At 45.4% G+C, this 14823-nt stretch overlaps 2 protein-coding genes across 2 annotated transcripts in view; one reads left to right on the top strand and one right to left on the bottom strand.

Annotated features, from left to right (window-relative positions):
- Positions 1-5735, bottom strand: part of RCBTB1 (RCC1 and BTB domain containing protein 1) — a 57183-nt gene extending 51448 nt beyond the window's left edge. Inside the window, exon 1 of the mRNA XM_089654378.1 lies at positions 5554-5735. Within this exon, the coding sequence (XP_089510504.1) occupies positions 5554-5727 (174 nt within the window). The 5' untranslated portion in view covers positions 5728-5735. The remainder of the gene's footprint in view (positions 1-5553) is intronic.
- A 152-nt stretch (positions 5736-5887) lies between these two features.
- ARL11 (ARF like GTPase 11) overlaps positions 5888-14823 on the top strand; it is a 74416-nt gene continuing 65480 nt past the window's right edge. The window contains exon 1 of the mRNA XM_089654379.1: positions 5888-5961. The gene's annotated coding sequence lies outside the window, so the exon portion shown is untranslated. The remainder of the gene's footprint in view (positions 5962-14823) is intronic.

A 14823-nucleotide genomic window follows, 5' to 3' on the forward strand; every position in this document is an offset into this window, starting at 1 on the left:
ATTGAAGGAGTTGATATTTTTTTTTTTCCTTCAATAGACTTTCTTTGCACAGACTTCTGCTTAGGGAGGAACAGTGTATCTTTTCCTATTCCCTAGCAGACAAGAGTGTTGATAATCCTCTTTACGGTGGAGAGGAAACAGACATCAGCTGCAGAATAAATAATCATTGTGAGAGCCAATCAGAGGCTATCACTTCGATCATGTGAATAGGATCCAGGTCCCCCAGATCCCAATCTTTGGTAGAGACCCGGGGCTGTCACAGGACAGCCTGGTCCCAGTACAAGCACAGGAACACATATGCAGCGTCCAGGTTTACACAATTCAATACCGGGCACTTTCACCCCCTTCCTGCCCAAGCCAATTTTCACCATTCAGTGCTGTTGCATTTTGAATGACAATTGCGCGGTCATGCAACATTGTACCCATATGAAAGTTTTATAAATGTTTTCACAAAAATAGAGCTCTCTTTTGTTGGTATTTAATCACCACTGGGTTTTTTATTTCTTGTTATTAGTTGATCGCTACTAGCCTCATGTAACATGTTCCAAATTTTGAATTGTCGTCTGCAGCATATCTGCAGCCAAAAATGTAGCACGTTCACACTCTCTAACCCTCATTTCCTCTATTAGGTCTGCAGTTTGACGGTCCTCTCAAGCACCACATATATTGAACATTATGTGCAGCCTATTGGTGATGTCAGGATCCGCAGTTCAGGTCCCCTATAGCTCATAACTTGATAACCACTGCTCTGGGGTGTCTACTTTCAGAAAATATATTTTTTGTGGTTTTACTTCATGACCAGGCAATTTTTGATATTCAGCACTGTGCTATATAACTGGCAATTGTTTGGTCATGCAACACTGTAACCAAATAATTTATATCATTTTCACACAAATAGAGCTTTCTTTTGGTTGTATTTGCTCACCATTGGGTTTATTATTAGATAAACATAATGAACGAAAATGTGGGGAAAAAAAACAATTTTCAGCTTTGTTATAAAACATATCCAATTAAAAACACTGTAAAAAATCTAATTTCACCATAAATGTATGGCAAAATGTATTCTTCTACATGTCTTTGGTTAAAAAAAAAAACCCAATAAGTGTATATTAACCACTTCAAGTCCAGACAATTTTAAGGTTTCAGCACTATCAAACTTTGAGTGACAATTACGCATATGAATTTTTTTTTTTTTTTTTAGACAGAGCTTTCTTTTGGTGGTATTTGATCATCACTGGGTTTTTATTTTTTGCTATTAAAAAATACCAAAAATTTTGAAAAGTAATTTTTTGCTTAGTTTTTATTATACAATTTTGCAAATAAATAATTTTTCTTAATAAATTTAGGATACATTTTTGGGGTACAAATAACCCAAAACAGTGTATATTATTTAGTCTGTGTGAAAGCTATAGAGTCTACAAACTATGGGATCTATATTTGAAAACTGATCAGTTGAAACACTAAAATGCCGGACACTGGTATGAAGTATGGCAGTGATTGGGACATTGGTATGGCATATGGCAGTGGTCAGGACATTAGCATGAGGCATGGCGGTGATCAGACCGTTGGTATGGGGCACGGCGGTGATCAGTGTGCTGGTATGGGGCACGGCGGTGATCAGACCGCTGGTATGGGGCACGGCGGTGATCAGACCGCTGGTATGGGGCACGGCGGTGATCAGACCGCTGGTATGGGGCACGGCGGTGATCAGACCGCTGGTATGGGGCATGGCGGTGATCAGACCGCTGGTATGGCAGATCAGTCCTGATGTACTGACATCCAATCTCATTTCTTGAGGCCCTTAAAATGCCAGAACAGTACAAATATCTCCCAAATTACCCTTTTTTTGGAGAGTAGAAAGTCCAAGGTATTTAGTAAGAGGCATGGCGAGTTTTTTGAAGTCGCAATTTTTTGACGTTGCAATTTTTTGACAACTGTTTGAAAAAGTAAGAAATTAAATAAAATTTTCTTATTCCCACAATTCATATGACTGCTGTGGCTGTGATCAGGGACACGGACTTGTGACAGTATGTAATCTTTAGACCTAAAAGGGGAAGTTCCACTTTAAAGCCTCCTCTACCCCCTCCTCTTTTAGTAATGGCACTTTTGGGGGGGGGAGAGCAAGTACCCAATTTTGACAGATGCTCACTCCCACTTTGATTGCCTAGGCGATCAAAAGCAGAAGTTCTCTTCCCCCCTCCCTCCCCCAGCATTCTGGGACATGCGACAGGTCCCAGAGGACTGTGGTACCATTCAAAATGTGCAGCGCTGCTCGCATATGCAGGCGGGTGCCCAAAGTTAAGATGCAGGCGCTGAAGACAGAAGATGAGAGGTGAAAATGACTGGGGTCAGGACAGCGCTGGATCCTAGGACAGGTGTGAGGCTGTTTATTAAAAGTCAGCAGCTACAGTTTTTAGCTGCTGACTTAATTTTGACACTGCCACTCCGCTTTAACCCCTTACCTACAGGGCACTTCTACCCCCTTCTCCTGCCCAGGCCAATTTCCAGCTTTCAGCGCTGTCACACATTGAATGACAATTGCGCGGTCATACAACACTGTACCCATATGACATTTTTATCATTTTTTTGTGACAGAGCTTTATTTTGGTGGCATTTAATCACCTCTGGGTTTTTTATTTTTTCTTAAACCAAAAACCACTGAAAATTTTGGAAAAAAACATTTTTTCTTAGTTTTTGTTATAAAATTTTGTAAATAAGTGATTTTTCTCCTTCACTGATATACGCTAATGAGGCTGCAGTGGTGGGCACTGATGAGCATTGACAGGCATCACTGATGGGCACTGAAAGGCAGCACTGATACATGGCACTGATAGGCGGCATTGATAGGCAGCACTGACTGTCACTGATTGGCACTGATAGGTGGCACTGAAAGGCAGCTCAGATGGGCACTGATATGTGGCATTGATGTGGAACTGATGGGCACTGGCACGAGGCACTGATGAGCACTGACACAAGGCACTGATGGACCTACACTGATCATCAGGGCACAATGATCATCAGTGCCCTGATGATCAGTGTAGATGTCCCCTCCACGGAAAGCAGATTACTGGCTCTCCTCTCGAGCTGTCAGCGTGACAGCTCGAGAGGAGAGAAATACAGATAACCGGCATTTCCCTGTTTACATGTGAGCAGCTGTGATTGGACACAGCTGATCACATGACCGAGCCGACATCTTCGGCTCTTTCCTTGATCCGCTGTGTCCAAGGGCCGATTGCCGTGTGCTCCCTGAGCCGTGGTTAACGTGATACTAAAAAGGTAAAAATGTTTTGTTTGTTTTTTCCCAATAGTAAACACATCATACTTCCCTGCTCTCCAATGGTTTTGCACAGAGCAGCCTCAATCTTATTCTCAAGTCCCCTGCTGGCACTCCTGGCTCCTCCACCCTGCTGAGTGCCCACATAGCAAGCACCTTGCTATGGGTGCACCCGTGTGTGCTCGCTCCCCATCCCCGCACTGTGTCCATAGACACACAGTGCACAGGTCAGCCACACCCCACCAGCTGTGATTGACAGCATGCAGAAGATTTTTTCTACCTTAACCACTTACCTACCGGGCGCTTTTACCCCCCACGGTCATGCAACATTGTATCCAAACAAAAATGTTATCACTTTTTTGAGACAGATCGAGCTTTCTTTTGGAGGTATTTAATCACCACTGGGGTTTTTATTTTTCGCTAAACTAAAAAAAAAGACAGAAAATTTTGAAAAAAAAAGTTTTCTTAGTCTGTTATAAAATTTTGTAAATAATTCTCCTTCACTGATGTGCACTAATGAGGCTGCAGTGATGGGCACTGATAGGCTGCACTGGTCGGCATTGACAGGCATCACTGATGGGCTTTGAAAGGCAGCACTCATATGGCACTGACTGGTACTGATAGTTGGCACTATGGGGCTACACTGATCAGTGCCCTGATAACTGTACTGTAGATGTCCCCCTGCAAAATGCCACTTACCGGCTGTCCTGTCCTCATGCGCTGTCAGCATGAGGAGAGGACTGCCCATGACCGGCATTTCCTAGTTACATGCAATCAGCTGTGATTGGACACAGCTGATCACATGATCGAGCCTGTGTCATTGGCTCTTTACTGCGATCGGTGATCCACTGTGTCCCAAGGATACAGCACACCACCAATCACCGTTCATGTGCAGCTAGAGTGGGAGGACGTGATATGACATCCTCCTAGAACGAGACAGCTGCCGCACTCCTGTCATTTCCTTATATGGGAGGCGGTTAAAGTGTTCCTAAACCCCCGGACCCCGCAGTCACTCCATCCGGTCTCCCCGGTCCCCGCAGTCACTCCATCCGGTCTCCCCGGACCCCGCAGTCACTCCATCCGGTCTCCCCGGACCCCGCAGTCACTCCATCCGGTCTCCCCGGACCCCGCAGTCACTCCATCCGGTCTCCCCGGACCCCGCAGTCACTCCATCCGGTCTCCCCGGACCCCGCAGTCACTCCATCCGGTCTCCCCGGACCCCGCAGTCACTCCATCCGGTCTCCCCGGACCCCGCAGTCACTCCATCCGGTCTCCCCGGACCCCGCATTCACTACATCCGGTCTCCCCGGACCCCGCATTCACTACATCCGGTCTCCCACATCTGGAGACCAGATATTCAATATATCTGGTCTCCCACAGTACACAGAACATGGAAATGCAATTATTTTAGTAAATATAAACTGCTAAATACCTTTTCTCATCAGCAGTTGGATCAGTTGTGTGACTTCTATCAGCGTCCCACCCAGAACTAGCTAAAGCTTGTAGGAGGAGTTTTCATTTTGCTCTAGGATGATGCAGAACCCCTGACCTCTGTCTGAACAGTGCTGATTAGCCCTGTGCCAATCACATTCACTCTCCCAAGAAAAAAAAAAAACACCAAACTGAGCATGTGCAAAGTGATTCCACACAATATAACTTATAAAGAAATAAGAAGGGGGACACTGGAAGAAGGGGATGATCAGAGACAAAAGGATCAAACTGTTTTTGTTTTTTTTACACAAAGCAGCATGTGTTACTGTGTATACAGACTGATTTTACTGTTGTGGGTTTAGTAACACTAAGGCTTAAAATGCACGAAGGAAAAACCCTTCTGCCTTTAGAAACACTTTAAACGTATGGAAAAAAAAAGTCTGGCAGTGAGAGGGTTAGGGGCCACAGTGCTCATGTGAATAAGTGAAATGACCCCATGAGGAGTGGAAGGGGAATCTTCCTCAGGGGGACACCAGTTCTGGGGATTAGATGGATTTCCTCTCGCTTTCGGCTCTGGGACAGGAAGTAAAGGGAAACCTCCTCAAGGGGACACACAACCAAACGGGTTGCAGCCTTCCATAGTGATGTGTGTCCAGACAGGCCCATAGGGCAGTGTGTACACCGCTCTGGTATATGGGGGATGCATGGAGGTGGATGGACTGACAGCGGCTCAGGGAGCTCCAGACTGCATGGAGTGTGCATACTTCTCTGGTGCCATTCTAAGGACGTGCCCACCGGTTTCTATACATACATATGTGTGTGGTAACCACAGGCAGCTGACCCCTTACCGAAAAGAGCGGAGGAGATAGCGGGTCCTCCTGTATGAAGGGGGCGATAGCGGTGGGTGTCCGGTGCCCTCTGCCGCCCCTGCGCTGTGTCCGGCTCCCTCCGCCCCGCGCTCTGTGCCTAGACCTAGCAGATAGATCTCGCTCCCACAGCGGGTGGAGGAGGGGATATGCCATGTCACGTGACCCGCTCTCACTGATAAGCCAACACACGAAAAAAAAAAACCACACCACATGCCTCCGCTGTCTTAAGTATCTCTTTCTGATTGGCTGTACCCGGTGTCCGGGTGTTACGATTGGTGAGAGGATTCCCGCCCCCTCCAATGACGGGCATAGACGTGACGTCACGTCTTTTTATAAGTATCAGGGTAGACTGCGGTGCAGCTACCGCCGGTGGTCTCCTGTACTCAGGTTGGTGGGTGGTGTGCGGCTTTGCTGAGCATGACAGGGGAAGGCTGCGAGCTGCATGTACTACGGCCCGTGTTACGTGAGGGAGGAGGGCGGCGGGCCGCACAGGAACTTCGGAGCCGGCTATGGGGAGTCCTGGGGGCGGAGTTCACTATATGGCCCGCATGGACTGGTGACCACTGCTAGACTTCAGACTGTGTCCTCAGGGCTCCACGTTGTCACCGCCTGTGATGCTGTACAAAAACTTTCCCTTAACAACTTTATCTCTGGAAGTGTTTACTCCCTTCATAACCTGGCCATTTTTTGCTGTACTGCACTGTGCTACTTTAACTGGTAATTGTGTGGTTATGCACCACTGTACCCAAATTAAATGCATTACTTTTGCTTTTTTTTTTCACACAAATCTTTCTCTTAGTGGTGTTGGACCACCACTGGGGTTTGTTTTGGGATATAAAGGAAGAAAGCATGAAAACTTTGTAAATATTTTTTACTTTCTGCTATAAAACATATTCAATAGAAAGTTTATTTTTTGTGTGTCCCCATAGCAAGTTGTTTGTTATGGAGGCACACTGTGTCTGCACACTCCTGAGCTGTGTCTATGAAGCTACGCTCCATAGACCTACACAGCGGGGCCCTGCCCTTCCTCATCACTGCATTTGATTGACAGCGAAAGGGGCCAATGGCTCCTGGTGCTGATCACGTGCTCTGTGAAGAGGATGAGAAGGGACGAGATGCAGTCATACAGCGTTTGATCTGTTCTCTCCTCTTCCCTTTCAGAAAGGGGGCACAAAGCCATTGAAAACATTTTATCTTAAACATGGAATGCATCAAGGTAACAAAATATATTTAACCTTAGTATAACTTTACATATGTGGTGATCAAGGGGTTAATTGCCTAACAATGTGCTGCTTTTACTAACAGATCTTTGTTTGGCATAAGAAACAGATTGCTTCCTTTGTACAGAGCCCGGTGTTGATTGTCAACACAGGGCTTTGGGCTGTGATTGGACACAAGCGATCAGCAAGTCTTGGCCATGCTTATAGACTTCCAGTGTGTACAATCACAGAGGAGGATAATGGGCATGTCCTAACCCCGGAAGCAGACCGCCATGTACCAGACCGTCACTTTGCCTGCATGGGCCACCCATCCACTGTAAACTCTGGGTGTGCTATCCACATGCGGTTCAAGTGCCAGGAAGCAAAATCCTCTTTCTATAAAAATAATCCATACACATCCACTGCTTAGAGTGAAACTAAAGGGAGTCACAGTCCTTTCCTCCAATGGTCCTCTCCTGCACATGGCATCTTTTCCTGGGTGCTGGTCCTTGGCCATCTTCATTGGCTGGCATGGGATGACATCGCTCCCATGCATATGTGATAGGCCTCCATTCTGGCTTGCTGAGCTGCACATGCATAGCCGGAAAAGACTGCAAGTAGGCAGGTAGGGGCATTTTTTTTGTAAATCTGCGCTAATCTGTGAATTCACACAAATAAAAATACCAAAGATTACTGATGTGAACTTGGACTTCATTTGAATGATTTCCAGTGCGACTTTTAACCGACTCTTGGGCACTAAGTTGCATCGAAGTAATGTAGGAACCTTTTCAAAGATGCTGTGATATAAAATCGCATAGATCCAAATGGGTGCCATTGAAAACAATGGGTTGCAACTTGTCATGCGACTGTGTCAAAACATCCTTGTCACCCCCACTACCTCCACTGTTTATAAATTCCCACATCAGCCACTTGTACTCAGAAAGAAGCACAAGAACATACACTCTATGTAGTGTAAAACCTTCAAACATTTTTATTTAAAAATATATTGCACTTATAGATGACATGGGGTAATTGCACACTGAAAAATCAACTCCAGCTGGCAAAACAAACCGCTTCCGGTTGCACGGTGCCATTAGCATGTAGCTCCGCCCTATGCGTATCATCATCATTATACAGGTTTTATATAGTGCCAACAGTTTGCTCAGTGCTTTACAATATAACAGGAGATGATACAGCAACAATATAGTTAAATACAAGAGGGATAGGAGGACCCTGCTCTTTGGCGCTTACAATCTAAGAGGGAGGGGCTAGTGGTACAAAAGGTATTAACTGTAGGGGATGAACTGGTAGGAGGAGTAGAAGATTCCAGTATTAGCGGAGGGCAGGATAGGCTTCCCTGAAGAGAGGTTTTCAGACATCACCTAAAAGTGAACAGAGTAGGCAATAGTCTGATAAATTGGGGTAGAGAGTTCCAGAGGATGGGGGAAGCTCTGGAGACTAGCATGGGAGGAGGAGACAAGGGAGCTAGAGAGCAGGAGGTCAGGCAAGGAGTGCAGAGTACGGTTTGGGTGATATTTGGAGACAAGATTGGTGATGTAATTTGGGGCAGTTATAAATGGTTTTATAAGTTATTGTCAATGTTTTGAATTTTATCCGTTGGGCAATGGGATGACATCATCTGGGGCATGGACGCCAAGCTGAACTAGCGATCCTTATAAGAACAATACCAAGCCAAATACAGTTTTGGATCACAAATATGGGCAGAAATTATTAATTTTTTTTCTACTGGTGTTTACAAATGTTTGAAAAGCTCACTAAAACATGGGATGTGCTTGACGTGCCATTATATCTTAAAGGTGCCCCAAACGTGGGTAGCAGTCGTGTTTTCTGCATGATAAAAACTGTTCAATGCAAAATGCACTTGGCTCACGTCCAAAGTGTGGTACATGAGCTTGTATCGCACGTTTTTGGAGCTGGGGAATGAAAAATGCCGCTCCTATTAAAACCCATTTTAAAAATTCCTTTTTCTTCATAAAGAATTTATATAAATAGGTTATTTAGCAAAAGAAGCTGCCAATAAACCTTTTTGAAGAGTACATATACCACGATCCTATGACATCACTGTGGACATACTAGAGTCGGTCAGAGACTGCGGACGTGATACAAGAGATGGTCAGAGCCTGCAGACCTAATACAAGAGAGAGCCAAAGACTGTGGACATGATGCGAGAGATGGCCGGAGCCTGCGGCCATGATGCGAGAGATGGCCAGAGCCTGCGGCCATGATGCGAGAGATGGCCAGAGCCTGCGGCCATGATGCGAGAGATGGCCAGAGCCTGCGGCCATGATGCGAGAGATGGCCAGAGCCTGCGGCCATGATGCGAGAGATGGCCAGAGCCTGCGGCCATGATGCGAGAGATGGCCAGAGCCTGCGGCCATGATGCGAGAGATGGCCAGAGCCTGCGGCCATGATGCGAGAGATGGCCAGAGCCTGCGGCCATGATCCGAGAGATGGCCAGAGCCTGCGGCCATGATGCGAGAGATGGCCAGAGCCTGCGGCCATGATGCGAGAGATGGCCAGAGCCTGCGGCCATGATGCGAGAGATGGCCAGAGCCTGCGGCCATGATGCGAGAGATGGCCAGAGCCTGCGGCCATGATGCGAGAGATGGCCAGAGCCTGCGGCCATGATGCGAGAGATGGCCAGAGCCTGCGGCCATGATGCGAGAGATGGCCAGAGCCTGCGGCCATGATGCGAGAGATGGCCAGAGCCTGCGGCCATGATCCGAGAGATGGCCAGAGCCTGCGGCCATGATGCGAGAGATGGCCAGAGCCTGCGGCCATGATGCGAGAGATGGCCAGAGCCTGCGGCCATGATGCGAGAGATGGCCAGAGCCTGCGGCCATGATGCGAGAGATGGCCAGAGCCTGCGGCCATGATGCGAGAGATGGCCAGAGCCTGCGGCCATGATGCGAGAGATGGCCAGAGCCTGCGGCCATGATGCGAGAGATGGCCAGAGCCTGCGGCCATGATGCGAGAGATGGCCAGAGCCTGCGGCCATGATGCGAGAGATGGCCAGAGCCTGCGGCCATGATGCGAGAGATGGCCAGAGCCTGCGGCCATGATCCGAGAGATGGCCAGAGCCTGCGGCCATGAACCGAGAGATGGCCAGAGCCTGCGGCCATGAACCGAGAGATGGCCAGAGCCTGCGGCCATGAACCGAGAGATGGCCAGAGCCTGCGGCCATGAACCGAGAGATGGCCAGAGCCTGCAGACTTGATATAGGAGTTATTGGAGAAATATTACAAGCTGCTAGAAATCACTACCCTAACAGGGTAATAGGGAAACGCAGGTTAAAGTCTGCAGGGCCCCGAGGCCCACACAAAGTGCTAAAGGTTCACAGGCTGGGCCCCCAGATATAGAATGTGCCCACACAGCACATATTTGTTCTGTTGTGGCCGCATGCTGCCAAAGAAAATTTACTCAAGAAGATTTACCTCTGCTAGATGATGCTTGACATGTGGCAGTAAGGGGGGGGGGGGGGGAGACAGTGAGGAAATGTCAGTGTGGCCCCTTTCACATGGGGTGGACTCATCAGCGGATCCACTTGCTCAGCAGGGGATCTGTCTTCTGATCCCCACTGAGCAAGCAGATGACAGGTCCATGTCCACTCCACTTGTGCAGAGTGAGCATGGACACAGCCCACTGTCCTCTATGGGAAGTCGGATGGAAACTAACACCTGTCTGTTTCCATCTGATTTTTACCTGATTGGATGTCAGTGGGTGTAAATGGACACATGTCCGTTTACACCTGCCGCTCAATAGAGGAAAATAGAGGTTCAGATCAGGTCTGCCTGAAAAATGGCCAGGTGGACCCGATCGGAACGTGTGTGTGAATGGGGTCTTCTGGTGCTGGAGCTGCCCCTGAAGTAGTAAGACTCATATGGGGGAGGGCTTGGAGAGAACACGAGAGATTTCTCTGGTTTTACTTGCGGACATGATACAAGAGATGGCCAGAGAGTGCGAAGTGAGTGTGGCACCACTACGATCAGCTGGTGTTGGGTTAGGACCTGTACCTAGGAAGTGGAGAGAGATCAACCAGGTATATATAGATATGGAGGAGATACATAAATGAAAGCTGCCACTATAAGATACAATACCCAGTTTTACATATAAATAAACTTAAGGGTTTGAGTTTACTGACACTTTAAATCAATATGTTTAGTTCAGCTTTAAAGTAGAACTAAAGGCAAACATTTTTTCCATTTTAAATAGAATCAAGGAGGGTTGTAACCCCTGTTTTTGCCATATGTGTCCCATTGAGGAGATTTCCCTTCAATTCCTGCCCCATAGTCAAACCAGGAAGTTGGAGGAAATCTGTCCAAGGTGAGGGAATCCCTGGTTGTCACCAGAACTAGTGTCCCCATTGGAAGGTTTCTCTCTAAGGCTCCATTCTCATCTGCACATTCTAGGAACATGTCATGCCAAGATTCAAGGAAGAGTACACGTGGCACGTGACAGCAGGCACGAAGCAGCATCCTCTGCTTTCCGTGACAGCAGGCAGGGGGATCTTCTCCCCGCATCCGTTATCACAATGTGAAATTAGCGCAGCCATGCAGGGCCCCGCCCACACAGCCTCATCATTCATTCTTGGAGTTCTGTGAATGGATGAAGTACCAAGTCCCATCTGCCACCGTGTTAGACTGCTTGTAGTTCTCAATTATCTGTGATGACGCTGATGAGCGCTCTCATAGTTCATTGATTCTTCCTGCTCTTCGGTATGAGATATGGGCAGACGGCTATCCTGAGAGTCTGCGCTGCTTAGGAAAAAATAATTAATGCACATATTTTTAACCTGCAAAATGTGCATTTATTTTAAAGTGAACTTATCCTTTAATTCCTGCTTTCTAATGCAACAGCTCATGTGAACAATGGTAACGGGTAGGGGAACTTTCTAGCAAAATCAAATTTTGGTCTAAATTTGAGGAACAATTATTTTATGTTTTATGACATAAAGTAAGAGAAATAGCCGCTTTTTTTTTTTTTTTCCCCGTTTTGGATACAGTGGAGAGGGATGATAACTATATGTGCCCCCATTAGGGAGAGTCTCTATTTGTCCTTTTTACCATTATCACTGAAAAGAAAATGCCAAATTTTGGGTCAAGCCCAGAACAGGAATTTCCCAATCTTCCAACGGGGACTCTACTACTGGTAAAAAAAAAAAAACAGATTTCCCCACTTTGGAAGCATTTCCTTGTTGTGGTAATGGGACCTGAAATGAGGGGAAATATCTCCAATGGAATACAGATGGTTAAAAAGAAACCTGAATGTGATATAAGTGTTGCTATAGCACTTGTTTAAAGGCCCATTTACATTGTTGCATTTTAAAACACTCAGTGCAACATGTTAAACATATGTCCAACTTGCCAATGTATAAAAGAGTGTATTGCATTTTGAAAAATACAAATCAATTTTTCTTCTTAGTTTTAGAGCGTTGGGGGGTCAATAGAAGTCAATGGCAGTGCATCAAAATGAATGTAACAAGGCAACTGGTATTAACAGGCCTTGGACAATGGCTATTAACTACTTACCTACTGCCCCATATATTTATACTGTGGAGCGGCGGCTCTTCTGTGTCAGATCATGTACATGTAGGTGATCTGGCATTTCCAGTTAGGGGGCATGCGGCCGCTGCCCCTGCTGTGCTTTCATTTACTACAGTCATTTATGGCCTGGACCTGCTGATCGGCCAAGCTAATGACAGAAAGAACCCTGTGTTGATAAATAACGCAGGTCTCTCTACCAGCATAGGGAATTAGCTGTTGTTTTTTTTCTCCCAGCAAAACTAGGAGTAAAAGCGGTACATTTTACACCTTGATAGTCACACAGTTAACCCTTTGATTGCCCCTAGATGGTAACCCCTTCCCAGCCAGTGTTCTTAGTACAGTGTATATTAGCACTGATCACTGTATTAGTATCACTGGAGATGTCAGTGTAAGTTATCAGATTGCCTGTCACACAGTCCCACTATAAGTCGCTAATCACTGCCATTACTAGTATTAAAAAAAAAAATAAATGACAGTGTGTATATATACCATAACTTGTAGAGGGTATAACTTTCACACAAACCAATTATTTTGTAAATTTTTTTTTCACGAAAGACATGTAGCAGAATACATTTTCACCTAAATTTTATGAAGAAATTTTTATTTTATTTAAAAAAAAAAAATATATATATATATATATATATATATATATATAATTTTTTTTTTTTTTTTTTTCCGATAAGTTTTATAGTAAAGTAAAAAAAAATTGTGTTTTGTTCCAAATTTTTGGTCTTTTTTTCGTTTATATAATAAAAAACCCAGAGGTGACCAAATACCCCCAAAGAAAGCTTTATTTGTGTGAAAAATATGATATAAATTTCATTTGGATACAGCCTTACGTGGCCATGCAATTGCCAGTTAAAATGGCGCGGTGCTGAATAGCAAAAAATGGCATGGTCATGAAGGGGGTAAAATCTTCCGGAGCTTAAGTGGTTAACCTAATCCACTCAAAATTCAGAAATGCATTAAAAATGGGTGTGAAATCACAGCAAAGTGCATGGCAACAAACACTGAACACAGACTCATGTCAACGCACCTGCTTCATGAGGCAAAAGAATGCACCTCTGTGCACACGCATTGATCTAAATGGGAACCTTACACCATGCCTTAGCTAACCATTTGGGAGCTAGGCGGCAGCTGGACCAAATTGCATAGAGTAGTGGTTCAAATACATCATGCCAAATGGAGTTTTCAAGTTATTGGATGGTACAATCTATTATAGACTGCTTCTGAAAAACGTATTTCAAACTTTCCACTTTTATCCTGTGGTGTTTCCATTGTTTTCTTCACTTAGCCTTCATGTAAAAGGGAGTGGTCAACTATTTTTAGTTCAGATCCTTGGCCCCTTGACTTTGCTTTAGCTTGAAGGATAATTATGATGCCGTCTCCTCTCTATACCTTTTAGTCGATTTCTGTGTTTTTATAATCAGATGATCCACTTTTGGCCTTGCCAAACTATCGAAGAACTTACATTTGACCGACAGATCGAAGATACATTGAAAAATCTAGTACTCTTTCAGGTGTCTGTTTTCTGATATATACAAAATAAAAAAAAATTACAGTTCAGGGGACCTATCCCACAGATCACGAAATTGCAGTGCCCCAAGCTTTTTCCGCTTAGATAAGTCATATCAGCTGTGGGTCTGCTGTCCTCTTCCATTCTGAGTGGGCTCATTTATATCTAAGGTTGTTTTGTCTGGGACCACTTGTCTGGATAGTCCAAGTTAAGCTTTTTACTTGGGTTACAAGGTTGTTATGGTGATGTTGCAGCTATTCCTGCATCTCAAGAGGTCTCAGAGGTCCCTGGAAGATTTTCTGAGCCATCACCAGCTCCTGGAGACCAAGTGGTCAATATCCCTAGACGTATTCTCAGAGATAGTGGAGACAAAACGACTAGGGATGGATATATTCTTCTCCGTTAATAAACTGGTCCAAGCTATAGTAACAGATGTCTTAACCCACCCTCAGGATTGTCATATGTCTGTTATGCTTTTCCTCATTCCAGCTCCTTCTACATTTTCAGTCCTAGCTCTTGGGGGGGGGGGAACAGACAAGTTTTGACATTACTTGCTCATGAAGGCCATGGTTTTCCATCCAGTTCTTCCAAAGCAGCGAGCCTTCTTTGATGGTACCTGTGAGGTCAGATTTTATTTTTCCATGCCCACAAGTACCAACACCCCTTTCATCTCCACACACGGTGATGCTGATAAAAGGCTGGCGGACAGTATTTTAAACATCCAGTATACTTCTCCAAAGAAATCTAGTTATGTTCCTCCTATATCTTTTGAGACTTTGTGCATGACCAGAAGGCCTGTCCCTCTTAAAGCGGAACTACACTGCATCCAAGCACCACAAACCAAAAATGCTAATTAATTCATTTTTAATATTCAAAGCAAACTCTCCCATCCAGCCATGTCTCCATGCTTTATTTTGCAGAGCAATCAATTTAAAAAAACAGCCCTTAGCCTTTCTGGCTGTGGCCATCT

The sequence above is a fragment of the Staurois parvus genome, unplaced genomic scaffold (genome assembly GCF_062004578.1).
Source record: "Staurois parvus isolate SC_StPar_1 unplaced genomic scaffold, SC_StPar_1.0 ptg000761l, whole genome shotgun sequence".
In the NCBI taxonomy this organism is placed as follows: Eukaryota; Metazoa; Chordata; class Amphibia; order Anura; family Ranidae; genus Staurois; species Staurois parvus.